Here is a 27,253-nt window from a genome sequence, read left to right on the forward strand (position 1 = left end):
CCCACTGCATTCAACAGACCCATTTATATGGGGGGGCTGCATGGAGGAGCCAAAGCCCGGGCTGCAGGGAACAAGTCAGTGCTTGCCAGGAGCAAGGAGCCAAGCACGCTTCTCTCCCTCTTTCTCCCAAGATTTACAGTGGCTGGCTGCCGAATTCCCTTGTCTCTGCAACAAATTAGGACTGGTTGGGAGCTGGTGCACTAAGAGGGGAGAGGTGATGGGGAGGCTGGTACCATTGCTCAGGAGCATGTAGGTGTCCTGTGGGTACTAGAGAGGGGTGATGATCACTTCAACAGCTGTGGACAGGACTGAGTGACAGCTGCTAGAGTGTGGCCATCTTCTCCTCTCCATCCTCCAGCATTTTGGAAAATCCCACCCTTTGTTTTGCGGAAGGTTGCTCGGCTTTATAAGGTTTTGCTGACATACTCCTGAGGAAGCAGCCAGAGGCACGCTGTCGTGGCAGGAACGAACTGCAAAGGTGTCGCTTTACCGGACACAGCTCCGCACCATGCCCTGGGAACCCGTCACGCTTTGCTGAAGTCAGAGATGCAATTCCCCTCGACTTCAGCACAGCCAGCACCTTATTCCCTAAATCCTGTTCCACTGATCCTCACTCAGGGCTACACAAGCAGCCCATGACAAGGCAGCCCACAGCAATCTGAGGCGGCCGGGACGCTGGCTTCCTCCCTAAGGAACTGCCTCCCTGCGGAGCATCCCCTGCGCTCCCGCAGCACCCTGCTCCTCCTCTCCGTGGCCCCGGGGCTGCGGCCGCGCTCCCGCCACCACGCAGGCTGTGTGGCGCAGAGCAGGCGGCCACAGCGGCGGAGTTGTGGTGGACGGGGAGGACAGGGCTGCGCAGTGCGGGTCTGCGCCCGTGTGCGTGGTGCGTGTGCAATGCGAGCGCTGCCAGGCGGGTGTGCGCAGCGTGCGTGCTCCGGATGCGTGCAACGTGCAGGCAGCACTTGGGCGCTCAACGCGTGTGTGTGCGTGTGCAGTATACACGTGCGATGCACGTAGTGGTGTGTGTGTGAGAGCGTGCGTGCGTGCAGCGAGCGTGTGCAACGCGTGCACGGAGCGTGTGCGCACTGCGCGGTGTGGGCAGTGTCTGCCTGCCTCCTCTGTCTGGACAGAGCGGTGAGAAGCCACCCGCAGGAGGTGACTCACATGCCTGTGCCAAAGCGGCGGGCTGGGTGGCGGCACGGCGCGGCTCGGCGCGGCTAGGCTCGGCGCGGCTCGGCGCGGCTCGGCGCGGCTCGGCTCGGCGCGGCTCGGGGCCGCTGGCGCTGCCGCCGCCGTATTTATAGGAGGAGCGGCGCGGGCGCTCGCGGCCAGGACACTCCCTGGCCCGCACACGCAAGCGGGGCGTTGGTCCCGGTTAAAGGGGAAACTTGACAGCCCGCCGCGCCGCTCCGCGCCGTGCTGCTCCGCTCCGTGCCGCACCGCACCGCACCACCCCGGCCGCTCCGCGCCGCTCCGCAACGCTCCGGCCGCCCCACGCACCTCGGCCCCGCGACGTGAGTACGGCCCGGCCCGGCCCGGCCCGCTTCGTTTCTTAAAGGGGGCCGAGAACGGAGCCCCGCTGCTCTGCGCTGCCCCCGGGGCTGCGGGGGGAGAGGGGCTGGGGGAGTCCTCCTCCTCCTCCCCCCCGCCTCCTCGCCAGTCCCGAAGGGAGCAGAGGGGACGGGGAGGTCCCCTCCCTCCCCCCGAGGCAGAGGGCTCGGAAGCTCTCCCCTCGGGGAGAGGGGCCGGGGGAACCACCCTCCAGGGTCCTCTGGGGAAAAGGGTCGATGGAGCCCTCCCTCTGCGGTGATGGGCCAGGGAGCCCCCCTTCCCCGCCCCCAAAAAGAGAGAGGGCTCGTAAGACCCCCCCCCCCCTCCCCCAGGAAGAGAGGCCAGGGGAGCCCCTGGGGGTATCTGGGAGAGGGGCCGGGGCAGCCCTCCAGAGGGATGGACTGGGAAGCCCCGCCGGGGCAGAGGGCTCAGAAGACCCCCCCCCCACCAGGGGAGAGGGAGCGGAGGAGCCCCCACGGAGGGGTCTGAGTGAGCCACGCTCTGGAAGTGCCTTGGGGAGAGGGTCCGATGGAGCCTCCCTCGGGGAGATGGCCCTGGGAGAGAGGGCTTGGAAGATACACTCCCCCCACACACACCTCGGGAAGAGGGACCGGGGAGCCCCTCGAGGGGTATCCGAGGAGAGAGGCCGGGAGAAGCCCCCCCCCATCCCCTCCCCGGACAAGAGGGCTCGGTTGAACCCCCGCGAGCAGGGGGCCCGGAGGCGCCGCGGGGCGGTGCAGCCCGTTCGCCCCCCCCCCTCCCCGGGGCGCTCGGAGGCGCCCGGCTGCGGCGGGGCCGGGGCCGGGGCCGGGGCGGGAGGCGGCCGCCCTGCGCGCTGCTCCGCGGCGGCTCCCGCCTGCCCCCACGCATCTCCCCTCCCCAGAAAAAACGCATGTTTGGCACGGCACATGTTCCGCTCCGGCAGGAGTATATTTAACCGCGCTGTTGCATCTGCTCCGGCCCCTGCCCGTCGGCGCAGCGCCTCCTGCTGCCCTCCGGGCTGGGATTTACACCCCCGGCACAGACATACACACGCACACACACACACACACGGGGACGTTCAGCATCTCTTTCCCTCTTCAGCTCTGCCCAAGACTACCACCAAGATGCTACTTTTGCTGCTGGGGATCATCGTGCTCCACGTCTCCGTGCTGGTTCTCCTCTTCATCTCCACCATCGTTAGTGTAAGTATGAACTCGCGTCCTCCTTCGTGTTCAGGCAAAGCGGGCACGGAGGCACCGGCAAGCTGGGGAGCAGCCAAGGAAGGAGATGGCATGGAAAGATGAACACATATATTTTTATTCTTAGTTTATTTTTCAGCCTGGCTTTTAGCAGGAAACTAACTTTCAGATTGGTATTCTTATGAATAGTGGAATTTTGGAGCATTTTGCACAGAAAATTCTTAATTTATGCTCTCAGCAGGTAACTGGTGGTTAACTTGGTGTGCAGCATTGGATGCTGAGTGCATCCACATAATATTTTGCTCTGGAGGTGCAGAGCATTTTTGAAGACAGTTTCCTGCTCATCCCTCCCCCCCCCACCCCCTTTACCATGCTTTGGTTCACGTTGTGGAGCAGACTTGGAGCAGCTAAACTAGATTCCTTTTGGATGAAACTACACCGGAAGATGCACTGCCATTTAACAAATGAGCTCCAATTGCTAACAGGTATCAGGCCACGGGATCAGAAGGCAGCTAGTCTGAGCAAGGCCCCTCAAACTTGCCCAGTGTGGACCCAGTGGTCCTTGGCACCAACTGTTTTGTTCCCCAGACCTGCTTCTTTGGGGCTGCTTTTGTCCCCTAAACTAGATGGGCTGCTGCCACGGACTGTCTAGGCTTTGCAGCCATGGGAAGCCAGAGGGTTGGATGCTGCACCAGCACAGGGTTCCCAGCACCGTTCTCCAGGCCAGAGCCTAGATAATGTGTCGCCTGCTTAAGCAGTTTGCCTTGGTTTTAACACAGAAGTTTTGCAGAGCTAGCAAGTTCCAGGCTTGCTTCACTAGTTCTTTTTTTTTTCTTTTTCCTGTAGCAGTAGAAGCCTTTTCAAAATTTTTCAAGTCGTTAGAAATCACGTGGAACCATTCAAATAGCCAGGCCAGCCACTGAGGGAGAAGAAGGTAGAGAGAGAGGGAAGCGTGCTTCCCCTGTGAGGTTTGCTGATGTTTAAAGAGAATAAAGAGCTTCTGTTTCGAAGCCGTTGAGGCAAAAGCAGCTAAAGGCAAATATCAGTATTTGCTCTCCAACCTCTTTATTAAAAAAAAGCCTGTGCTTGGCAACACCCATAGGGGTACTCGCGTGCATATACACACTCAGGCTATCCGACCCTGTGTTGTTTTATGGAAATGCAGGGCGGGCAGAGAGTTGTACGCGTGGCAGGAGCGTGCCGTGGTGCGTGGGGCTCCCCCTGGCATGCCGTGGCTCACGGGGCTGTGTCTCTCTTGCAGCAATGGCTCGTGGGTGTTGGACACACGGCAGACCTCTGGCAGAACTGCACCACCGGTAGCGTCTTCCACTGCCTGACGTCGTCCACGAACGGTGAGTGTTCGTGCATCACTGATGCTTCGCTCTTCCTCCCCAGATTTGTGAAACTGAGTGGTATTTGAGTAGGTAACTGGGGTCGGTCACCGGTCCAGGTTGTTTGTGATTCTCCTCCTGGTGCCCACCTGAAGCCAATCCATCCTCTGCTTTCACCTCACCACAGCCTCTGCCTCCCTAGGGACACGAGCTCTTGGTTGCTGTGGGGCCAACCCCAGGCATCACTGGTGCAGGTGACCCTGAGCTAACACATCAGTTGGGCTGGGGAAAATTGTTTTGTGTTGCTTGGGAGTCCCTGAGGGCAAGACAGGGCTCAGCCAGGGTGCTGGGAGCCAACATCCATCAGTGTTACTTGCTGACCTCGAGATGCAGGGCATCTCCCCGGGTGAGATGTTCTCTGCACTCAGCCCAAGTGGTGATGCCCTGGCTTCAGCTGGGACAGCTTTTTTTTCTTGATGCCCCTTGTGCCCGGAGGATGCCCTGTCTCCTGGAGGATACCCAGTCTCCTATCTAGCAAGCAGCACTGCTTTTGGCAGCTGTGATAGCCGAGGCTTGGGCACTACCCTCCTCCTGTGGTTTGCTGCCTCGTACCACGTGTGGGACATGGCGATGCTCAGAACTCAGGCCCTGCTAAGCACTACGTCACCGTTCATTTTCCCTTCCCAAGGGCATTACTCATACTCTTTCTCTACCACAGCTTTCCCCTGCCTCTCAGTGGCTTGAGCCCTTTGCCTGCCAAGCACTGCTGGGCCACCAGAGTGCTATGTGAGGCTGCATCCCCCCTGTGAAACGGTCCCCAGGGTATCTGCATGTCGCAGGTGGTTGAAGAGCCCTGGTATTTTCTGGGCTTAATTGTATGTCTGAAGCATGGCTTTAGTGGTGTTTTTGGTGGGAACAGGAGCTGGCTGTGCCGCTGCTCTCGCCTCTGGGGGTTTGTGCCGGGTGGAGGGCCCAGGAGTTGTGCTGCACTTGGCTCCATTCATGGATATCTTACATAAGTCAGTAGAGTTGCTCTTCACTGGGTGGAGGCTCATGTCACCCTGGGCGTTTTTTCATGCACATTGATTTTGAAGGTTAGCAGGAGAGGAGTTCCTGCTAAGAACCAGTGACCCAGAGTTTTCAGGGCATTTAATAATAGTAGCAGTACTGAATCTGCATAGGAAACACTGTTCAGCTTCTGCTCCTTTTAAAGGAATGGGTCTGCTGGAATGGCTAGAATTCAGCAGATGTGAAGGAGGTTCCCTGATACCAAAGGCAGTCGACAAGGTAAAGGAGGCAGCAGGAAGGCATGCTCGGTTCTTCAGGGACCAGCATGGTGCATAACCCTCGCAGGAGGAGTGGCAGGGCAGGCTAGCAGGGCTGTGGTCTTGGTGTGCAGGAAGGGGAGATGTGGGCCAGGTGGGAAAGAGCACAGTTAAGGCAAGGACAAAATGTCTTCAAGAGGTCTTAGCAGTGTTTGGAGCCTCCACTAATATCAGAGGGTTTTGGAGATGCAGTTTGCGCTGAACTCCAGCCATCTGGGAACAAAATACTTGCAGATACTTGATGTGGGGAGATAAATGGTGATGTTTATTCTCCCTCTAATTTTACTTCCACTATAAGCAGTGATGTGTTTCCCAGCTCAGGCTCAGGTTGTGGTGGGAGTAAAGCCACCTTCGTGGGCCTCTGCTGACGCCTGGTGGTGTCCAGGCTGGCCGTGAAGCTGCTGGACTGCGTTCCAGCCGAGCAGATTGCAGGAGCAATGTCCCTCTCCAGCAGTTGACTTGTGCTTGCTGTCTGTGGCGTAGGTAGGCTGGTTCATGTCCATTCATGCACACTCCAAAACTGCTGAGCTTGTGCTTCAATAAGAAGGCAGCAGTTACCCTGGAGTCCTACAGTGGTGGGCTCTAAAGTCGTCCCCAAAGTCCTGCTGATTGCTCTGCAAACCTGCGCCACTTTTCCTCAGTTTCTGCAGGATCCTGAACATAGAGGAGTTGTCAGTGTTGAGAAAAGCTTGTTCCAAGTGTGGTTGAGAAGGTTTATCCCAGGGTGACTGTGAAGTTGCTGTTCATCACCTCCAGGTGATCCCATGATGCTGGTCTAGATCACATGCCCTGTTTCCAGAAGCTGCTCCAAGAGGGGGTTCCCTTTGGACCCTTCTCAGTGATGAAATTATATCGCTCAAAAGGCTGTAGTCAAGAGAGGCCAGCTAAAAATGTGGTTGAGTAGTTGACTTTGGTTGATGAGGTGCCACTGTGGGCTGTGCTTTGAATAGAGGTACCCTGTGCTCGCTGCCAACACTTATCTAAATGCAGGTTTTGCTCTGGCATCGCTGAAAGGGGTTTTGCATGGGGGAAAGACTCTGCCCCCATCCGCCCCACGGCAGGGTTGTGAGAGGAGCTCCTGTTTATTTGGTGGTACCCTGACTCCTGGATTCACTCCTCAACTGTGCTGTAGAAACACAAAATAAGAAAATATTTTCTATACTCGAGCAAGGCTTTCCAAATCTGCTTCTGAAAACAGAATAGAAATACCATGCGACATCCTTACCAGGAAATCACTGCACCCCTCCCTCCCTTGTGCCTGTCTCTGAGCCCCTTGCTCCCACCTCCCCTGTTGCAGCTGCAGTCAGCCGCTTTTCGGAGCGATAACTGGTACGTAGGCCTAGGGCATGACCAGGATGCTGTGGCTGGCTTACTTCCAAAGCTCAGGCTGGTCCTCTGCTTGGCTGACTGTCCTCTCCTCATATCCTTGGCTAAGAACGTGCTTACTTTCAAAAATATAAAGACTCTTCTACAAGATACCGCAAACCGTTCTCGTTTAAATCTCTCAAAATGCAGGCTGTGCATGTTATACTGAGTTATAGAAAGCCTTAAGAATTTCTCTCTGTGCCTGTGCCAAAGGTAGTACTGAATGGTTAATAGCAGAGCACCAAGCTCTGCTCTGGGGTAAGTGCAGGAGATCCTCGTTGAGGAATTTGGCACAACTTCGGCTTTATGCAGCGGCAGTTTTTCCTCTGGCTGTCATAGTGGTCATTGCAGTGGAGAGTTTCTCCATCCCATCCTAAAGCTTGGTTTCACACTTTGAATGTGGGCAGACGTTTTGCTACAGCCTTGAGGCTGCAGGTTTGTTGCTCTGCGATGTCAGTTTGTGGGTCTCACGGCACGGCGATGCTGGATGATGCTCTCCTCGTCCATTGGACTGCCACACAAGGACTTTTTTATTTAGATGGCCGTTATTCGGATGTCTGGCTGCAAGCTATTGCTTGGAAACCTGCTGCCAGCCCGTCTCTAGCGTTTAACTGTGGCAGATTTGGAGACCGTGCTGTGAACTTTATAGATGGTCCAGCAGGGTTCAAACCCTGCTGCGCCTGCGAGGGACAAGAGTCCTTGCCACTAGCTGAGCACAGGGAAGGAGAAAACATCATGTTGGGGGAGATGCCCACTTTTTTGGCTTTTACAACTGCCTGCTTGTCGCTTTGATTTCTGCGTTTACTTGCTGGATAATGACATTTTTTCAAGAGGCTGAGAACTATGGAAAAAATGTTGCAATCTTTGCTTCGTTTGCGCTGTCAGACATTCCTGGAAAAGACTTATCTCAAGAATTCGGCTCTGAGTCCCAGAATTGTGCTTTTACAAGGCTGGGAGCCAGACTCTCAGCTGTGTAATTCTTCTGAAGTCGTGAATGCAAATAGTCTAACCTGAGTAACTCAAATGATCTTATACACATTCCATAAAAAAATTTCCAGACAACAGTATTTTTCTTCAAAAAAGGCCTTTTCTATCCAGTTTGATTTTTCTTTTGTCATCAAGATTTTTTCCTGCTGCCATTTCAGGATTTTGATGGGAATGTCAAATGCAGGGAAGCAGAGGGGATCTCTGGATCCCTACGTCATCCTGTAACTTTATGAAACATTTTTCCTGTTTTCTTCTGACTGTTTTTTGTATCACTGCTCTGAGACTTTTGCATGATAGTTTGTTCAAAGGCAGCATGGTGGGTTTTTTTAAAGGGGGAAGAAAAAAGCCCCAAACCTTGGGAAGCATGCAGAACACCAATCCACATGATTACTAAGTGCCACAGGCCACATGATGCACTCATTGATTTGCTCATGTGATGGCCACAAGCAAAGCCAGCTTGGGTCCCCCAGAGCAGAGATCTCTGAACAGCACAGACACTGGTGGGGCTGTGATGGACCTTGCTTTGATGGGACCAGTGCCTCCGCACACCAAGGATTGCTCGGATATTTTTGCAGACTGATTCCCTCTTATTCAGAGCCCCTTTGCTGGCCCTCCCTGAGTTGCTCGTTTTTTCCTCAGTGGCACAAAGTGGCTTTGGACCAGCTCATCTCCCTCCAGCCAGAGACGCTGGCAGCAAGATCATCATGAGAAACAAGCCTGGATCACTCCCAAGCTTCTCTGTCAATCCCGTGTTTCTGCAGAAAGCATCATTTAGGGGAAAACCCACTCCTGTGGTTAAGCGCCAGCAGGATGTGTGCTCTCGTGACATGGGTTAACTTGGATCGGTGGAAATTCTGCATGGGACATAAGCCACGCTTCTGCCTCGGCAGGACTGTGTTTGTGAAATGCATTTCATATTTTTTGCACCGGGAGAAGCAAGAAATATCTGCAGCCCTTGCACAACACGGGCACCTGCACTCAGACCCATCAGCTGTTCCCACAAGGAGTAGTGTTGCTTTTTCTCCACTTCAAAATGTATAACAGAAGTATATGAATGACTCACTTCTGCGCTGTCAAGTGCTTTTGCTACCCTTACTCTCTCAAATTCTCTTCCAGCAATGCTTTGATTCCTAAAACTTCTAAAAGGAAACTATGAATACTTGTTTATTAAACATGATATTAGCTCAGTTGGTTAGAGCGTGGTGTTAATAATACCAAGGTTGCGGGCTCGATCCCTGTGCGGGCCACTTCCTTGAGGGTTGGACTAGATGATCTCCAGATGTCCCTTCCAACCTTACCGATTCTATGAAACATTCCCATTGCAGTCCTAAAACTTTTAAAAGGAAATTATGAATACTTCTTCATTAAACAGTCTCACTGCAGATGCATCAAGATTTTTTTCTCTTTTTTGCTACATAATGCTGACAAATAGAAGGAAAAAAAGGACACAGTAGTGAGGAAAATAAATAACTGTTCTAGAGATAGTAGTGAACCTGATTCCTGTTTCCCTTGCTGTAATTTAGGAGTCAGTCACATGACATAGGAAACGTTTAGGGAAATTGAGTTGCTTTTCTACTTCCTCTGATTCTGGACCATCAACATATACTGGGGGACTAAATCTCAGCTGGTGAGAACCAAAATGAGTATTGCTGCTGCTTTATGTTGCCTACTAGTGACCATCTGGATGGAGGTAACAGCCAAGCTGGGACAGGCAGGTGTCACCAGGAGGAGGGTTTGGCCTTGGGCTCCCAATTCATTCTCACGGTGCCCCCTTCCTGCTGCCCAGGGAAACCCTTTGCATGTATGCTGCAAGCTGCTTGTAGATTGACCTGGAGCACTACTCTTTGTGGCCAAAAATGATGTTGCAAGGCTTCATTGCAACATTTCTTGCAGGAAGGTTATTTCTCAGTATCTGTTATTGATAGTGAGTATAAAATATCTGAATGAAAAGAAGTAGGGGCAAAATTCACTCCAGCCCACTGAAACAGATGAGTCTGGTACTGAAACAGATGAGTCTGGTAAAACCAGGTCAAGACTTGGGGAATGTGTTTGTCATTGCTAAGGGGAGACTTTCTTGAGCCAAAGGGTGAGGTAGAAGCAATAGTCCAGGCCTCTCTGCAAATCAGAGGCTTCTATTCAAAGATTTAAAAATGGTTTCTGATATTTATTGGATGTAAAAGTAATCTTCTGGACCTTACCTTGTGTTGTCTCATGTATTCTGCAGGCAGAGAACTGTTGCAGCCTTTGGTTTTATTTCAGTTGAATAGCTACAAACTAGAGAAGTTACCAATATTTACGGATATTGCATTTGTTACAAGGAAACCTTGCAGTAAATAATGGATAGCCTTTATATTTGATAATGAACAGCCTTTACATTTGAGGTAGCAGATACTAGCTAGTCCCATTCAGTCCATGGACCATGTGTGAAGACACCTCAGTTTGGTGACACCTCTGGGTCCTTCAGGGTCTTCACACTTTCCGACAGAGAAGAAGGGACTTACTGTAATCTCATAATTTTGTGATTCTGGTGTATCCCCTTTAAATTAATGACAGATGATGTTGGCCCACCGTGGTCAGCCCTGAACCCCTTCTGCCAACACATGGGTGACTGTGGCTTGGCATTTAGTTGTCACAAATTAACCGTCTTGTATCCTGGCAGAATGTTTTGTATTTCAGAACAGTTTCTACCATAACTGCGTTGCCTACAATATGAAAGGGATTTCATCAGCTTAAAATTTTTTTTTTGTTGTGTTATTGTTGGTTCTTGTTACAAATAGCATGTGATGTGGAGTGATTAGAAACCAGGCTGTTTTCCCGGTTCTCAACTGCTAAATATCTATTCAGTTGCCGCTTTAGTTCAACAGCACTTCTGCAGTGGGCATTTTAACTGATGGAAGAGGAGCAAAAGGGAGGAAGAATACAATATGTGTGGGAAGATTATGGCTGGAAAACCCATAGAATTGGGTGGCAGAGTCCACTGCAGAATGCAGTGCCTCAAGACCCTTCACATGGTATTTTTCAGACTTAGTTAGACTTGTAGGTTTCCACTACTGCACCTCCACCCTCACAGTCATCCTCCTGAGCTGCCAGATGACCTACCTTCCTGAAGTAACCTGTGTTTGTGACTTTAAAGGATCTCAGCCACAGCTTCCTGATTTTTAATAGCGATATTGCTCAGTTGCCTTCTCCCTTTCAACTTCAAGTGTTCCCTGGAAGCAGAGGGGCCTCTCATGCAGGAGGGAGGAGCAGGGAAATGGTCCATCGCTTGGGCAAGGGCGGTGACCTGGTATCCAGCTGCAGTCCAGTGATCCCTGAGGAGTGAAGGGACCAGTGTAAGGTTCATGCCACATCCACTGTTTTGCAGGATGAGTGTAATTTGAAGGCTTGTTGTATTGCTTCCTTGGAGCTGGAGTGCATCAATGAATTTTGTGGGTGCATTTATCTCGGTTTCAAATAAGGCATAAACAGCTGGTGGTGCCAACACGTACTGATGCTGGACTTTCCTCTCAGTATATCAGTGCCAATTGGTATATAAATCATTTCAGCCTCAGCTCCTCAGATAGGTTTATTTACCCCCTCTGCTTTCATGCATGAGCCCTGCAAAGGGAGATCAGTTCTACCTTGAGGGTCTTGAAGAGGAGCTAGCTTGAACATTGTGAAGAGGAGCATCACTGGAAGAGGAGCAAAGCAGTTTGTCAGTGCCAGCAGCTGCTTTTCATGGGATGTGAGCTTTGATGTCCAAAAGAACCACTTCTCTGGCCTCGCAGCTGAACTACAGAGATATGAGCTGGCAACAATGTGAAGGGCAGAGCTCTGAAAACCATTTATGTTTGAATCTGACAGCTCTGGAATCCCCTGGACTCAAGAACATCTTTGATGTAGGTTGGAGGGAAAGGCAAGAGGAGGAGAGGAGGAAAAGAGAGGGCTTTGGGAGATCTTGTTTTGTGCTGAAGGGTTTGGGAAGTCTCTTCATATTCCCCAGCTTGTGTTCTTTCAGCTGAAAAGCAAGGCTACATGCATCGTGGTGGATAGTACCTCCCAGGGAGGAGCTGCAGCAGCTTCTTCATTTGGCTCCTCTTTAAGCAGCTACGGCCCTTGGGTCTTCACACCTTCTCATCCCTTGCACCTTCCAAATGTCTTGGGAACTCTTTAAAATCCCCCCTTTCTCAAGGCTTCCCAGGAATATCTCAATCCAACACCCTGGGCATAGGAGAACATGGAAGAAGCAGCCATTGGTCATAAAAACTGCTTTTACTGGAGGTGAGACTTGGCTTAACTCTGTAATTGTAGTCGCAATGGTGGAGATTTGGGAACAAACAGGGAGGAAGTTACTGTTTCACAGAGCTGGCCTTTTCCTAGGAAATGGTGCAGGCAGCTTAGTGGCCTGGCTGGATCTGGATGATGCTATTTCCCGTAAAAGCAGGAAGTGGAGGTTTGGCTCGAATGGAGGGGACGTGGCTGGTGTCAGGAGGATGTCTGCGCCACTCGACAAGAGCGCTGTGGGTATCCAAGCTTTTACGTATCTCCGTGTCACTACAGCAAGTTGCCAAGGAGCAGCAGTCTTAAGTTCAGCTGCAGAACGGGTGCAACTGAGGTAGTATTTCTACATCTTCAATTTACCCTTCTTCAACTCAGCTAAGGGGGTTGAATAACCAGGTTTATAACCGTTGCAAGCCCCTGCAATTCCAATGTGGCGTAGGAAGGATGCTGGGCTCAGTTCTGGTTCCTGATCGGACCTTGAAGTCTGAGAGTGTGCTTTGGAGCAGCTCTGCTTGGAAAACCTGTCTTTTCGTGGCAGACCTAGGCTGGTAACTGTGCTAGTAAGTGCATGTCCTTTTCCTGACCCTGCTGATCTTCTTTTGCTCATAGTATTGAAAGAGCAGGTTTTGCCTTCCACACATTGTCAGAAATTTCCCTCTGGTTAGTTTTGTACAAATTATATGCTACAAGTACCTCCTTAGTGGATATTATCTTCCCTAGCAGTGGTCAGATTTTAAGGTACAGCATGTACACAGTTTGCAAAGGGAATGATATAGGTGCAAAATGGTGTTATAAGCTGCAGGTTACAGCACACAGGTGATTTTATCACATAAAACTAATGTAGTTCTATCTTACACAGAGTACATTAGCAGAAGCTGATTGCTCAAATCAGGGTCTTGCACTTTAGAGTTTCCCTCTGTCTGGGTCAAAAACAAGATAGAACGTCCATGACTGAGCAGTAAATTCAGTCCTGGAGTGCCAATGCTTGTTCTTTAAAGGCTTCTGCTCCTGGCCAAGGGCACCTTCCTACCTGCCCTATCCCATCAATCTTGCTTAGCTGCAGCCTTCGTTGGGGTATAAAACCTCCCTGTGAGCAGGGCTGGAGTTTTGCTTGGGGGCATTTGGTTAGCTGTTCTCTTTCCTGGGGATGTGGCTGTGATTTCTGCTCTTGGGTTTCTTTCTTTCTTTCCTTCCTTCCTTCCTTTGCATTAGGTTTTAGAGCAGTGAAATGTGGTTATCACCATCCCAGGCACAGAATCATAGAATCACAGAATCACAGAATCAGTAAGGTTGGAAGGGACCTCTGGAGATCATCTAGTGCAACCTCCCTGCTCAGCAGGGTCACCTAGAGCATGTTAGACAGGGTGGCATCCAGGTGGGTCATGAATATCTCCAGAGAAGGAGATTCCACAACCTCTCTGGGCAACCTGTTCCAGTGCTCCGTCACTCTCACAGTGAAGAAATTCCTCCTCACGTTCAGGCAGAACTTCTGTGGTTCAGTTTCTGCCCATTGCCTCTTGTCCTGTCACATGAAACAACTGAAAAGTTTGTCTCTGTCCCCCTGACACCCTCCCTTTGTGTACTTGTACACATTGATAAGATCCCCCCTCAGTCTTCTCTTCCCTGGGGTAAACAGGCCCAGCTCTTGCAGCTGTTCCTCAGAGGTCAGGTGCTCCAGCCCTCTAATCGTCTTCGTAGCCCTATGCTGGACTCTCTCCAGTAGCTCCATGTCTCTCTTGTCCTGGGGAGCCCAGAACTGGATGCAGTACTCGAGATGAGGCCTCACCAGGCTGAGTAGAGGGGCAGGATCACCTCCCTCAACCTGCTGGCAACACTCTTCCTAACACACCCCAGGAGACCATTGGTCTTCCTGGCCACAAGGGCACATGGCTGGCATCCAGCAGCACTCCCAGGTCCTTCTCTGCAGAGCTGCTCTCCAGCAGATCAGCCCCCAGCCTGTACTGGTGCATGGGTTATTTCTCCCTAGGTGCAAGACTCTGCACTTGCCCTTGTTGAACCTCATGAGGTTCCTCTCTGCCCAACTCTCCAGCCTGACCAGGTCTCTCTGAATGGCAGCACAGCAGTCAGGTGTATCAGCCACTCCTCCCAGCTTGGTATCATCAGCAAACTTGCTGAGGAGGCACTCTGTCCCCTCATCCAGGTCATTGATGAATAAGTTGAACAGGATGGGACCCAGTACTGAGCCCTGGGGGACACCACTAGCCACAGACCTCCAACTAGACTCCACGCCACTGATGACAACCCTCTGAGCTCTACCTTTCAACTGGTTCTCAATCCACCTCACCATCCACTCATCTAACCCACGCTTCCTGAGCTTATCTAGGAGGATGTGTTCGGAGATAGTGTCAAAAGCCTTGCTGAAGTCAAGGTACACAATGTCCACTGCTCTCCTCTCATCTACCCAGCCAGTCTTTCCATCATAGAAGGCTCTCAGATTGGTTAAGCAGGATTTCCCCTTGGTGAATCCATGCTGGCTACTCCTGATCATGTTCTTTTCCTCCATATGCCTGGAGATGACATCCAGAATGAGCTGTTCCATCACCTTTGCAGGGATGGAGGTGAGGCTGACCAGGTCCTTCTTCTTGCCCTTTTTGAAGACTGGAGTGACACTGGCTTTCTTCCAGTCCTCAGGCACCTCTCCAGTTCTCCAGGACCTTTCAAAGATGATGGAGAGTGGCCTGGCAACAACATCCGCCAGCTCCCTCAGTACCCATGGGTGCATCCCATCAGGGCCCATGGATTTGTGGATGTCTAGCCTGCCCAGAAGGTCTCTAATCTTATCCTCCTCAACCAAAGCAAAGTCTTCCCTTCTCCAGACTTTCTCCCTTACGTCCAGTCTACGGGATTCATGAGAGCTGCCCTTAGCAGTGAAGACTGAAGCAAAGAAGGCATTCAGTAACTCTGCCTTCTCTGTATCCCTTGTCACCAGGGCCCCTGCCCCACTCGGTAGCAGACCCACAGTTTCCCTAGTCCTCCTCTTGCCACTGACGTATTTGAAGAAGCCCTTCCTATTGTCCTTAACATCCCTTACCAGACTCAATTCCAAATGGGCCTTAGCCTTCCTCGCCGCATCTCTACATACTCTGACTGCATTCCTGTAATTCTCCCAAGTAGCCTGTCCCCTCTTCCACATTCTGTGTACTTTCCTCTTCTGTCTGGATTTGGCCAAGAGCTCCTTGCTCATCCATGCAGGTCTCCTGCCCCTTTTGCCTGACTTATTACTCATAGGGATGCACCACTCTTGAGCTTGGAGGAAGTGATGTTTGAATATTAGCCAGCTCTTCTGGACCCCCCTTCCTTCTAGGGCCTTAACCCATGAGACTCCACCAGTTAGGTCTCTGAAGAGCCCAAAGTCCACTCTCCTGAAGTCCAGGGTTGCAATCCTGCTTGGTGCCTTACTTCTTCCCTGCAGGATCCTGAACTCCACCATCTCATGGTCACTGCAGCCAAGGCTACCCCCAACCTTCACATATCTAACCAGTCCCTCTCTGTTGGTAAGGACAAGGGCCAGCAGGACATCCTTCCTTGTAGGCTCCTCCACCATTTGTGACAAGAAGTTATCACCAGTGCATTGCAGGAGCCTCCTGGACTGTTTGTGCCTTGCTGTGTAGTCCCTCCAGCAGATGTCAGGGTGGCTGAAGTCCCCCAGGAGAACCACGGCCTGTGATCATGGGGCTACTTCCAGCTGTCTGTAGAAGGCCTCATCAACTTTCTCTTCCTGGTCAGATGGCCTGTAGTAGACACCCACAACAGTGTCCCCCATGTTGGCCTGCCCTTTGATCTTCACTAAGCTCTCAAATGCCTCCTCCTCCTCCACCCCTAGGCAGAGCTCAATGCAATCCAGTTGCTGTCTCACATAAAGAGCAACTCGACCACCTCGCCTTCCTGGCCTGTCTTTCCTAAAAAGCACATAGCCATCCATGATAGCATTCCAGTCATGTGAGCTATCCCACCATGTCTCCATGACTGCAATGAGATCATGGCCCTGCAATCGCACACAGATCTCCAGCTCCTCCTCTTTGTTCCCCATGCTGCATGTGTTGGTACACATGCATTTCAAAGAGGTAGTCATGCCTGCAGGTTTTCCAGGAAGGGTGTACAAGGGTCCCCCATAGCCATGTCCCATCCCCAGCTGCATGCACCCGTTGGAGGCCCCCCAAACCAAATTGTGTTTGGTTGTCTATCATGTCTGTGTGCCACCCCTCTCTCCCCTCCTCCTACCTAGTTTAAAGCCCTCCTTACTAGACTGGCCAACCTGTTTGCAAAGGCAAATGTGCTCCACTTAGTGAGGTGAATCCCATCTCTCCCCACCAGTTGTTGGTCTTCAAACCATGTTCCATGGTCATAGAATCCAAAAACCTGTTGCCAACACCAGCAGTGTAGCCAGTTGTTGATTTGGAAAATCTTCCTACTCCTCCTCTCATGCTTCCCCCATAATGGGCAGGACCAATGGGAAGACCACCTGGGCTCCCAGACCCTTGACCACTGTGCCCAAGGCCTTGAAGTCTTCTTTGATTGTTTCTAGTTTGTTCTCTGTGTCGTTAGCACCCACATGAAAAAGCAGCAGAGGGGAGTAGTCTGAGGAGCAGACAATCCTTGGTAGCCTTTCAGACACATCTTGTATGCTCACCCCCAGCAGGCAGCAAACCTCTCTAGAGGAGGGGTCAGGTCCGCAGATAGGCGCCTCTGTCTCCCTCAGCATGGAATCACCCACTACAACCACTCATCGCCTCTTCCGAGTGGTCACGCAAGACACAGGCTCAGACAGCCCAGTTGCTTCCCTTGAGGCCAGGTCCGGGTTCTCCTCATCCTGGAGTGCACTAAACCTGTTCTTCAGCTGTAACTCCAAGTCTACAGGAGGATTAGGGGCCTTTCTTCTTTTTGTTCGAGAAGCAGCTAGCTTCCAGCTTTCTTCGACAGTGCTGTGCTGTACTATTTCACTCTTCACAGAGTCCTCCAGCAACTCCCCTGCTGCAGGGGATTGGGACTCCGGGAGCAGCACGGTCTCTGAGGACACCCTGTCTATCTCCTGCTCACTTTCTCGCATGTTTCGCAGTCTACTGACTTCATCCCGCAACTCTTTGACTTGATGACACAAATTGTCAACAACAGCACACCTCTTGCAGGAGGGCGGACCATCAGTCCAGGCCTTCTGGAAAGGCTCCAAACACTCCCTGCAGCCGGGGACCTGTAGGGCAGCATCTGCTACAAGAGGCTCTGAAGCTTCCGACACAGCTGGTGTAGCAATTCCCATCTTTGAGCTGTTCTTGGAGTCACTCTTTTCCTTGCTGTTAGGATGCAAGCAGCAGTATTGAGCATGCTGAGGCTTATGGAGCCCAGGGAAACATTATCAGTTCTTTTCTAAAAACTTCCACCTCAATTTCTGACTGGTTGAAAGGGCTCAAAAACAGCCACGGATGAAGTCTCTTAGGAAGCATTGTGTAGGGTGTTATCTACCCTTTCCGCTCTGTTTCCTGTTCTTCCTCCTCCTGAAGAGGAGAGCGACAAACGGAGAGCTGAATAGATGCTGCAGAAAAGTGGAATAACCGACTCACTGTCCAGGGGAAACCGCAAATAACAGTCTAAAAGTAAAAACAGCACTGGCAGGCCTGCAGCACAATTCATGGGGCCCAGACCTCCCTCTGGGAAACTTGTTTTGTTTTTAAAAGCCTATAGGTAGGACTCAGTGCTAATGCCAAAATAGTAATAAGTGTATGGAGTTGAAAAGGTAGCTGTGCTCTCTGCATTTATAATGGAGCTTTTAAATGAATTAAAGGCAATTAGCTATCCTTGTGCAGCTGAAGTCTGTGGGCAGCTGGGGTTGGGTGTGCTAGGAGCACACTAGCTTGCACCTGTGGGTCTCAAAGCCATGAAATGAGATGTATATTGCGGCTCTTGATATGTGAAGGAGGCCACTAAATGTCAGCAAACAGCTGGCTGCGAGCACAGCAGGAGCTCTGGTCTCCAGTATTATCTCTTAATTGCCCTGCTTGCGAGCCTCTGGAGTGCTCTGGACATGGTGGGTCAGCCTGGCTGGCTGGTGAAATCTCTCCAGTCATAGTCTTTTCCTCTTGCTCTCAGTGGCTGCCTTTATATTCCTCCAATACGGCTCTTTATTGCAACAGGAATTTGCAAAGGCCGGATAAAGTGATTGCATTCAGAAGTGAAACAGAGGCACGGGGAGGCGGATGCAATTAAAAGGCTGGCTCAGCTCAGTTTTCCGTCTAGACAGCGTGCTCTTAAAATAGCTGACAATTGGAGCATCCACCTCACAGCAGCAAGGGTTCTGCTCCAAGCCCTCCCGGGCAGATCCTGCAGCCTTTGAAATCACAAAAGATTTGGCTTCCTGGGTCCCGAATCAATGCTGGAACATAGAAGAGGTTTACAGTTTAGTGGCTGTGTGGGATACCTTCTAACCATACCCTTCCTGTAAGGTCTGAGCATCAAGGAGGAAAATCAACGCTTCATGATTTGATATTTTTTTTTATCAGTGCTCAAACTGTCTCCCCTCCATTGCTGGCTGCATTCCAGGTGGTTTAGTGTGGCCTGAGAGCTGAAGGGTTAGGCATGGCTCGAGGTAGGAGGGTTTCCCTGCCTCGCTGATATGAGATGGATAAAACTTATGGAACACTTTGTGCGTGTATCAATGTAAAAAATGCAGCAAGCCTGCAGTGGCATTTACTGGAAGGGAGCACAGTGGTCACTATCTCTTCCTAAGGAATGGCAACAACTGCTGCACAGGGACATGTGCCTGGCAGTGTTGAAATGAGTAAAATGCAACAGCTCTTTAGCAGGGCATGTTAGCACTGTGAAGGAGCTTGGTGTGAGAAGTGGAGAAAGGAGGGGAAGGAAGAAAGCTGTCTGCAATGAGCAGAGACTGCACTGGCTGTTTTCTGTCCGCTTACACGAGCAGGACCTGAGTTTGCCCTGTTGCATGAACGTAAGAAGGTAGAATTCAAATGCAGGTTTGTATATGGTCTGAGGTCAAACCTGATGTTACTGAATTGCAGAGGATGTTCCCTGCTGGGGTGGATTTGCTATTCTTATGGAGCCTCTGCTAGAACCGCTCCGGTGTGCATTATCTTTGCTGTTTTGGTTGAAGGCTATAGCTAGATCTCTGGTTCAGGTTCTGTTCTCACCTCCCTTGGTGCAGCTTGCAAGGATATCGGGGGGGAAATTGTAATCATTGCTCTGAGAGCAGATGCTGACCATTGCAGTCCTGAATGGCCTCTTCTGCTGCGTGGTGGGTTGAGGACTGCTAAGCTGAAGCAGAGCTTTATTTGGAAGTTTTGCTAAGTTTCAGCCTTCTGTTTGCAGAAATGCTATTTGCTGTGGAAAGCTGTTTCTTGCAGAGTGCAGCCTGAGGAAAGTAGCTGGTGAGAGTAAAACTGTGGCAGGAACATGGGACTGGGATTCAGGAGGCTTCAGTGCCACAGGGATTTCGCCTGTCTGAGGATCCAGCCCAGATCATGCATCTCTGCCCCTCCTTGTGTGATCTGTGCTTCAGTTTGCCTCTCCAGAGCATAACCGTTATCTGTGCCTGACTTTCATGGTGGATTATTCAATATGGTATCCTTAGCAACCTTTAGAGATGAGCAGGAGTGCTGAGAATATCTCAAACTTCATAAAGAAACACAACAGTATTTCCTAGCGTGGTTCTATGCTAGTGGCGTGAGGCACCGCCTCTTTTTGTCGAGCTGCAGCTGTTCATGCGATAGACTGGCATTTTGCTTGTTTATTTATTTTTATTTTTATTTATTTATTTATTTTTTAAATGTGGGGAGTTACACACCCAGGAGACCTGGAAATAGCTGGGCAGTGACTCATGCAGGGGTTGGTTGAACTGGTCTGCTCTGTGCTGCAGCTAAGTTTGGCAGCTGGTGAAGACTCTTTCCAAAAGGTCTGAGTCCATAAGGGCAAACAGTGTTTTTACTAGCGGTGTATTTATTTTACCTCTGAGCTTGACTGACTTGATGTGTTATGGCTTGTTGCACGTGTTTTTGGTAGAGCTGAACTCCCAGGCCCCAAACCAAAGTTGGTGGGGGGAACTGGAGACTTTGTCTTGATTTCTCCAGGTTTTGCACTGGGGCTGATACCACCTTGTGGGCCTGTTATTATAAATGCTCTCTGAGAAAGCATGTGGCCCTCGTGATTAGGGGACATGATTTCCAGTCCCTAGTGCCTGCATTGACCATACTGTCTTTCTCTCTTTTTCCCCCAGAGTGGCTGCAGTCTGTCCAGGCAATGATGATCCTGTCCATCATCTTCAGTATCTTGTCCTTATTCCTGTTCTTCTGCCAGCTATTTACGCTCACCAAGGGGGGACGATTTTACGTTACTGGAATCTTCCAAATCCTTGCTGGTAAGTGGTGATGGATAAATGGATGCTGGTGGTGCAGGGAAAGTACTTTCAAGTGAAGAGGGAGGACTAATAGCAAAAATGAGCACACTCATGAATACCAAAGCAGGTCCTGCTTGGTTATTACTTAATTGCAGCTGATGTAGGGCTGTGCAAAAGTCAAGGATGAGCTGGCTTTTGCTGAGAATAGGAAGGCTGCTGTGCTGGCACCTATATGACTCAATTGATGGGAAGAGGGTACAAAAAATCTGGGTCTTTCTGAGCGCTTGGATGTCCGGGGCTAGTTTCCAGCTTTCAGTGTGCATTACATGTTCCCTGAGCAATTCTGGGCTGCATCCACAGAAGATGTGAGGTCACCACGTCCCCAGCTGGGGTGGTTTCAATGAGGTGGGTGCCTCACTGTTAGCTGGGTGCAGACCCTGCTAGAGCTGCGCTCAGGGCTGTTTGCAGCATTTCCACTGCGTGGGACTTTGGGCTGTTGGACCAAGGGCAATTGCCCTTCCAGGCTCTCAATGGTGGTGATGACAGCTCAGGGTTTTGGGCAGTTTTTGGGATCCCACCTTTGCTGAACTGGGCGAGGTTTCCTCAGCTGACGATGGGGTGGGGGAAGTAGTGACACTGCTTTTGGCAAAACAGGATTGAATGATTATTTGTAAACTTGCCATCAGGGGGCCTGGTGCTTTTCACAGCAGCTAAGAGCCACTCTAGCATGCAGGGTGAGCCATCTGTCTCTGAACTGTCAGCTACTATTTTTAAAAGTTAAAGAACTCAGCTCTGGAGATGAGCCACTAGTCGAGTAACACATTGCAGTTCTCCAAATATAGATGCTGTAAAGCACTGGCTTATTTTTCATTTCTGTGTATGAAACCAGTGAAGAGGATTTTCGGGCGTTAAGACTTCAAAAAACTAAATGTGAAAAGGTTCTAGTTAGATGTTTTGCCTAACATACAGCAGCATGAGGAGACCTGTCAATAGCTAGAGCTTCATATGTTAAGTTGATCCAAAACTAACCTTGGTCCTGCCCATTGTGGAAAAACTCACCCTCTAAGCTTTAGAGAACGTTCCTGAGCATCCTCTAAGCGACTGGCTAATTTATAAGTTATAAACCCTGGACAACTTCAGAGCTAAACTTTATTAGCGATTATAGCAATCTATTATCTGTCTATTATCTATCCATGTATCTATTACAATCTGTTGCAAGTGTAGGTACTTGGCTATAAAGCAGGTGATGAATTAATACCAGTCCACCATCTCTAGAAAGATAAATGTCTAGAAATCCATTACAGCTATGGAGGCAAGGAGAGGAATTGGGCATTAATAATGCAATTATTTGAGTGAGAACTTGTCTAATACATCTGAGAGCAGGAGGCTACTGTCTCCTAAGTGACTGCTGGTGAATCCTGATTCTCAGAGCGTGAGAAAAACGGGACTGCAACTACATTAGACCCCTCCCAGCTGGCTTGGGCAGCATTGCAGTGAAGATGTGATGGCATGGATTCAGCTGCCCAGAGTGGAGGCCAGGGGCCTTCATGGACTTGTGTTGTGTTGAGGCTTGAATCATCCTCACTGCTACTGTTAGTATCATTCTGCCCCAGACTGCTACGTGAAGACAACCTACCCTTCCTACCCTCTGAAGTGCTTTATTGCCCCACTAATTTCACTTGGAAGGAGTTTTTTAAATGATGACCCCTGCCTTAATGCCTGTATTTAAATCACTGCACGACTTAATAAAAAGATGAGTGAGAAGGGAAGAGAGACCTTAAACTGAGCCATGAAGACCAGACTGCTATAAACCATGGCTGGAGCAGGACTCGGCCTGGCAAAGTCTAGAATTGCAAAGCCAACCTCCAGTTTTGGAGCCTCACTAGTGGCAGTGCTGAGCCCAAGCCAGCAGGTGCCAAAGGCAGGACCTGTGGGTGCTGTTGGGTGGCAGATCCATACCATAGCAGGCAGAGGAAGGGCAGGTGTTATCTGCACTGCTTTCTGGTGAGGCAGCCCAATGCGTAAGCTCTTTGCGTACCTCTGTCATGGAAGAACTGGAAAATGGACATTAAAGGCAGAAAAGATGCATGAGGTTGTTTGGCCTGTTGTTCAAGGGCAGAGCTGGATCCCTCCCCAGCACCTTCTCCACTGCACTTGAAAACACTCCCTTAAGGTCTGTCTGAACTTCTTCTGAGGGGATTTCAGCTGTTACAGAGGCACCAAAACACCCTCAAGAGCTCCCTTCCATTTTTACAGCTTTTGCCTGGTGAACCCATGACACCCATAGTATATTCTTCTAAAATAATTTCTGACAGCAGTTGTAAACCCAGCATGGGAGAGACATGGTTCAGGCCTCTCAGTGTTGACCCATCTTCTCCATCACTTCTCAGCATCATTTTTGTCCCTTTTCTCCAGTCTTGCTCATCCTAGAGCTGACACCACCTGCAGGGTAGAAAAGCAAGGTTCAGGCACAAGGGCCAGGCTTTCCACATGTCCCATGGCATTTTGCAAAGTCCTGGGTTGGAGAAATGGCTGTGAGCATGCAGAGGAATACAGCATGGCTCATCTACAGGGCTGGGGCAGCTGGCTGAGGTGTCACCATGCATGGAGCTGTAGGGAGTAGTACAGTTCCTGCAGGTAATTGGCCAGTTCCTCTGTCAAAGCAAGACTGGACTGTGCTGTTAAAATGAACCTTTGAAGTTGTGCTGCATTATTGCTTGCATCAGTGCAAGCAGCTGAATGTGGCTGTCCTTGATTTCCTACCCTGCATCCCTTTTGGAGCATACTTCCCTCAAATCGGTCATTCTGTTGTCCACAGTGCAGATGATGTAGGAAAACAGTCATTACCATTGCCTCCATTTTGCCAAATTCCTCATGTGGACAATTGCTGCTATATTTTCTGCTGTCTGTAGGTGACTCTGGCATGGCTGCAAGCCTTCTCTGTCCCACCAGCATCGGGAGACAATTGTTTTGCTTTCCTTGCATGGGCTGCGGCAGTGGGAGTTTGCTCTCATGTTTAGAGAATGGAAACTGCATCAGCGGCGTGTTAATGAAACATATTCCCACTTCTGCACTTTCCCAGAACAAAGGGACAGTGTCAAGTGGAATTACAGCTCAAATATCACTGGTTAAATGTAGGTGGTCCTGAGGTCTGTGCTGGGGATTTGGAACATAGCTCTGACAACAGCCCGGCGACTATATAATAGAATTGCTGGGATTGACTGAAAGACCTTGTTTTCAGGGAGAAATAGTGGTGGCTTTGTGTTAGCTCTAGGCTAACCAATGCTGATGGGTTGCTTTTGCAACAAAGCTAAAATGCTGGCTAACGCAGCTAGGCCTGGCCCGGACACCCCTCGTGGTCTCGTGCTGGCCTGTGGCTAGTGAAGGTGGAAACTGGAGAAAAGGGCTTGAGCCCTGGGCAGCAGCGGTGCACGCAGTTGAGCTTTTCTTGCTGTCTCGAGAAACGGTGGCATGTTGGGGTGTGTTGCAGTGCAAAGGCACACGCTGCTGACGGACATGCCAGCCCAGGGTGACCATAGGACATTCTTGGCCTCCAAGCTGCACTTGCTTGGGCAGGTGATAAAGAAACTTCTATGCCTCAGAAAAACAGAGCTTGTCTGACAGCTCCTCGCCACAGCTCTGTTAGAGCAGTTCAAATTGCAGCCTGGTTTCAGTAAGCCCTGGGGAGCGGGGTTTGTTCAGACATGGCAGCCTAGGGCTGGGTACCCTGAAAATGCTTGCCCTAGGGATGGGTTAGCCTAGGATGGGTTAGCTCCTCTTCTGCTTGCTCCATGGCCTTGGCTTTGCATGCTCTGAGGTAGGGTGGGATATCCCCATCATCTACAGCCAGACCACAGCATAATACACCCCAAAATGTGCCACAGAAGTTTTACAGGAGAAAATATTAGAGAAGGGGATAGAAAATGCAGGTTCTCACTGGTGGCATTGGGTGTTATACTCCCCAGCATGGCCAGCAAGGCCAGCTTAGGGTTTGTAGCAAGGGAACAGCTCTCCACTTGCCATTGCTCACCTCTTTACGTGTGCGTTTTCCCCTGCCAGGGCTCTGCGTGATGAGTGGCGCAGCCATCTTCACAGTGAGGCACACGGACTGGCAGCAAGCCTCGGCTGACATCTCCTTCGGCTTTGCCTATATCCTGGCCTGGGTGGCCTTCCCACTGGCCCTCATCAGCGGTGTCATCTACATCATCTTACGGAAGCGCGAGTGATCCCACGGGAGGCGGCGTGGCGATACAAGGGCACTCATGATGTCCATGGAGGAGACGGAGGCGGGGGAAAATAGACGAGAAAACGGAAAAGAAAATTAACAAAAAAAAAAAAAAAACACAGAAAAGGAATAAACCCTCCCACCAAAACCAAACCCAACCAACCCCAAAAGGAAACATACAAAGGGTTACTTGTTAATTGAAGATGTATATAGTATCTATGGTTTAAAAAACCTATTTATAACACTTTTTACATATATGTACATAGTATTGTTTGCTTTTGTTGACCATACACTATGTTTTAAAGCCTAAGAAAGTGCCTAAGGAACTATTACTCTTAACAGTGTAACAAGAGCGCAGTGATTTTTCTCTCATGCAAAATCCACTTTGACCTGAACCTTCCTTCCCAACCCGAAGCAAACCATCAGAAAAAAACCCAGCTCTGACCGATTTTGCGTTGGCGTAAATCAGTGCTGCTCCACTGAACAGTGTGGCGTTACACCCCTTCACACCAGCTGGAGGGTTGGCCCCCACTCCTCCCTCATGCTGTGATCCTGATAACCAAAGTGCATGTACAGGTATGATGGGAGACACTTCCAAAAGGTTTGAGAGCTTCCGGAGCAGAAGGTTTAATTGTCAAAAGTGCCTAAATGACTTACATGCCTAAGTCCCATTGCCTTGCCGCCACACCCAATTGGGAATTTGGGCTTCTAAATCACTTAGGTGCAATTGCAGCCTGGCTCAGCAGCTCCTCCGGGCCTCTTCGTCCCTGCAGGGCTGGTTTGGGGGCTCTGGTGGGTCACCTGCACTGAGCCAAAGTGCTGGGAACTGTCACTCATGACCTTGAAGTGTACTTTCGCCTTCCCATGTAGATAAACTATCGATGAGAAAGACGCAACCCCAGTATATCTAAGAAATGAAATACCAGATATATGAAATGGTGCTATCTATTTACCATTCCTTATATTGCTAGCCATTTAACCTTTATTCACTGGAAATTCAGTTAACAACCTTGAGGTAAACAACAATGCTAGAAAGAAGAAATAATTATGTAATATAAATGACCTATAACTGCTTTTGTACTTAGATGACTTGCTCTTACTATTATTTTTAATAAAGCATTTATAACCAAGGTTCCTTTTTCTCCCCCCGTGGTCAAGAGGAACAGAAACAGCTCTGAGTGGAGCCTCGTTGGTCTCCACTGCCGGAGCATGATGTCTGTCCTCCTCTCTGTGCGTCCGAGATGTGTCTGGCAATGAATTGAATGGGCGGCCTGCTGCAGCCTCTCCTAGGTTGCCTTCTGAGGACTCCAGACACCACTGTGTTGCTTCCTTTTTTTTTTTTTTTTTTTTTTGCTTTGCTTTTCTGATTTTATACCGACTGTGTGGACTAAGAAGCAATGAAATAAAAGTCAGAATAACTCAGTTGTTTTCAGTTTTTTGATTCACTGCATGCTAGAGCTGGGCTGCGCTCTACCAGTCTGCTTGCATGGTCTTCCCATGAAGGTCTTTGTGGGCCAGTGGGATGATGGGTTTTGTGCATTTTGGGGGCTAGTCTATCCTGGTGATGGGTGCTGAGCTGGATGGGCTGTCTGCGTGGCAGCCTGCAAGTGTACCTGTGCCAGAGGGGTAACAGCCATGAGCTTGCTCTTTCTGCTTAGCTGGGAACCTCCGAACACATTGAATCAGCCAGTAAAGAGCACTATCTAGAAACCTGAGCTCAAAAGAAGCTGGAGTTCATGCTTGGGCTCCATAGATGTCAGATGTCCCACAGGATCCCCTGAAGTTGGGCATTTTATCACTGCATCAGCTGAATCAAGAGAAAAGCTGGGAGATCCACTGAAGTTTCTGGCTGGACCAGGAACGGAGTTCCAGGTGCAGCCATGGGGTTGATGTGTTCTTCCCTTCCTGTGTTGTAAGGCTCTCCATTACAATCCTATGATGTAGCCACCTCCTATCCAAAGGCAGCAGCCAGCAAGACCTCACTTCTTCTGTCTTTGTCTGAGCAGAGACTGGTCAACTCCCCACCAAGAGCACCAGCTGCCACAGGGTGTGTGGGGGGGATCTCGCCAGCCCTGCAGGCCTGTGCAAACAACAGAAGTATTTTGGCAATGTGTGCCAAAATGCCCAGAGCCTGAGGGTGCAGTTAAGGAGACAGAGGGATTAGCACATTGTGAACAGTATGCACAGCCTTAATGGCTGGCACGGAACCGCTCGCACTTCCGCTCACTCATTCATTTGGCTATGAAATATCTGAGCTGATCTAGCAACTGGCCCTGGCTGACATACAATGACTCTTGCAGGGCCAAATGTTGAGGCCGGTAGTTAGCACTGGTCAGCCTGGGCTGACTGAACCCTGATGGGACCTATGCCCAAATTTGCACTCAAGCAGCATGCTAGGGAAAGCATCCCAATGTGGTCGTGACCTCAGTGATGGTTTGAGGTGAGGAACCACAGCTGAAGCAACTCTGCAGCATGAAGCTGGAGCGAGCTGTTTTCTCTGTGAATGAGTAACCTGATTTCCATGCTGGTTAAGTGATTCCTACAATGTTGTCCACATTGTGGATGCACCAGCCTGCAGCCACCATGGGTCCCAGACACGTCTCTAAGGGAAAAAGCAGGAAAAAGCTCACTCCTCTTGAGTTGTCTAGCACAGAGCCTGGGCAGGG

General features: G+C 50.3%; 1 protein-coding gene across 1 annotated transcript; it reads left to right on the forward strand.

The window, feature by feature from the left end:
* The first annotated feature begins 1,357 nt into the window (after positions 1–1,357).
* PMP22 (peripheral myelin protein 22) lies at positions 1,358–26,009 on the forward strand. The gene is made up of 5 exons (XM_062591831.1): positions 1,358–1,514; positions 2,635–2,735; positions 3,994–4,084; positions 20,243–20,383; positions 24,422–26,009. The coding sequence occupies exons 2-5, from the start codon at positions 2,658–2,660 to the stop codon at positions 24,586–24,588; spliced, it is 477 nt and encodes a 158-aa protein (XP_062447815.1). The 5' UTR covers positions 1,358–1,514; positions 2,635–2,657; the 3' UTR covers positions 24,589–26,009.
* The last annotated feature ends 1,244 nt before the right edge of the window (positions 26,010–27,253 follow it).

Source organism: Rhea pennata, chromosome 19 (genome assembly GCF_028389875.1).
Source record: "Rhea pennata isolate bPtePen1 chromosome 19, bPtePen1.pri, whole genome shotgun sequence".
Taxonomy (NCBI): Eukaryota; Metazoa; Chordata; class Aves; order Rheiformes; family Rheidae; genus Rhea; species Rhea pennata.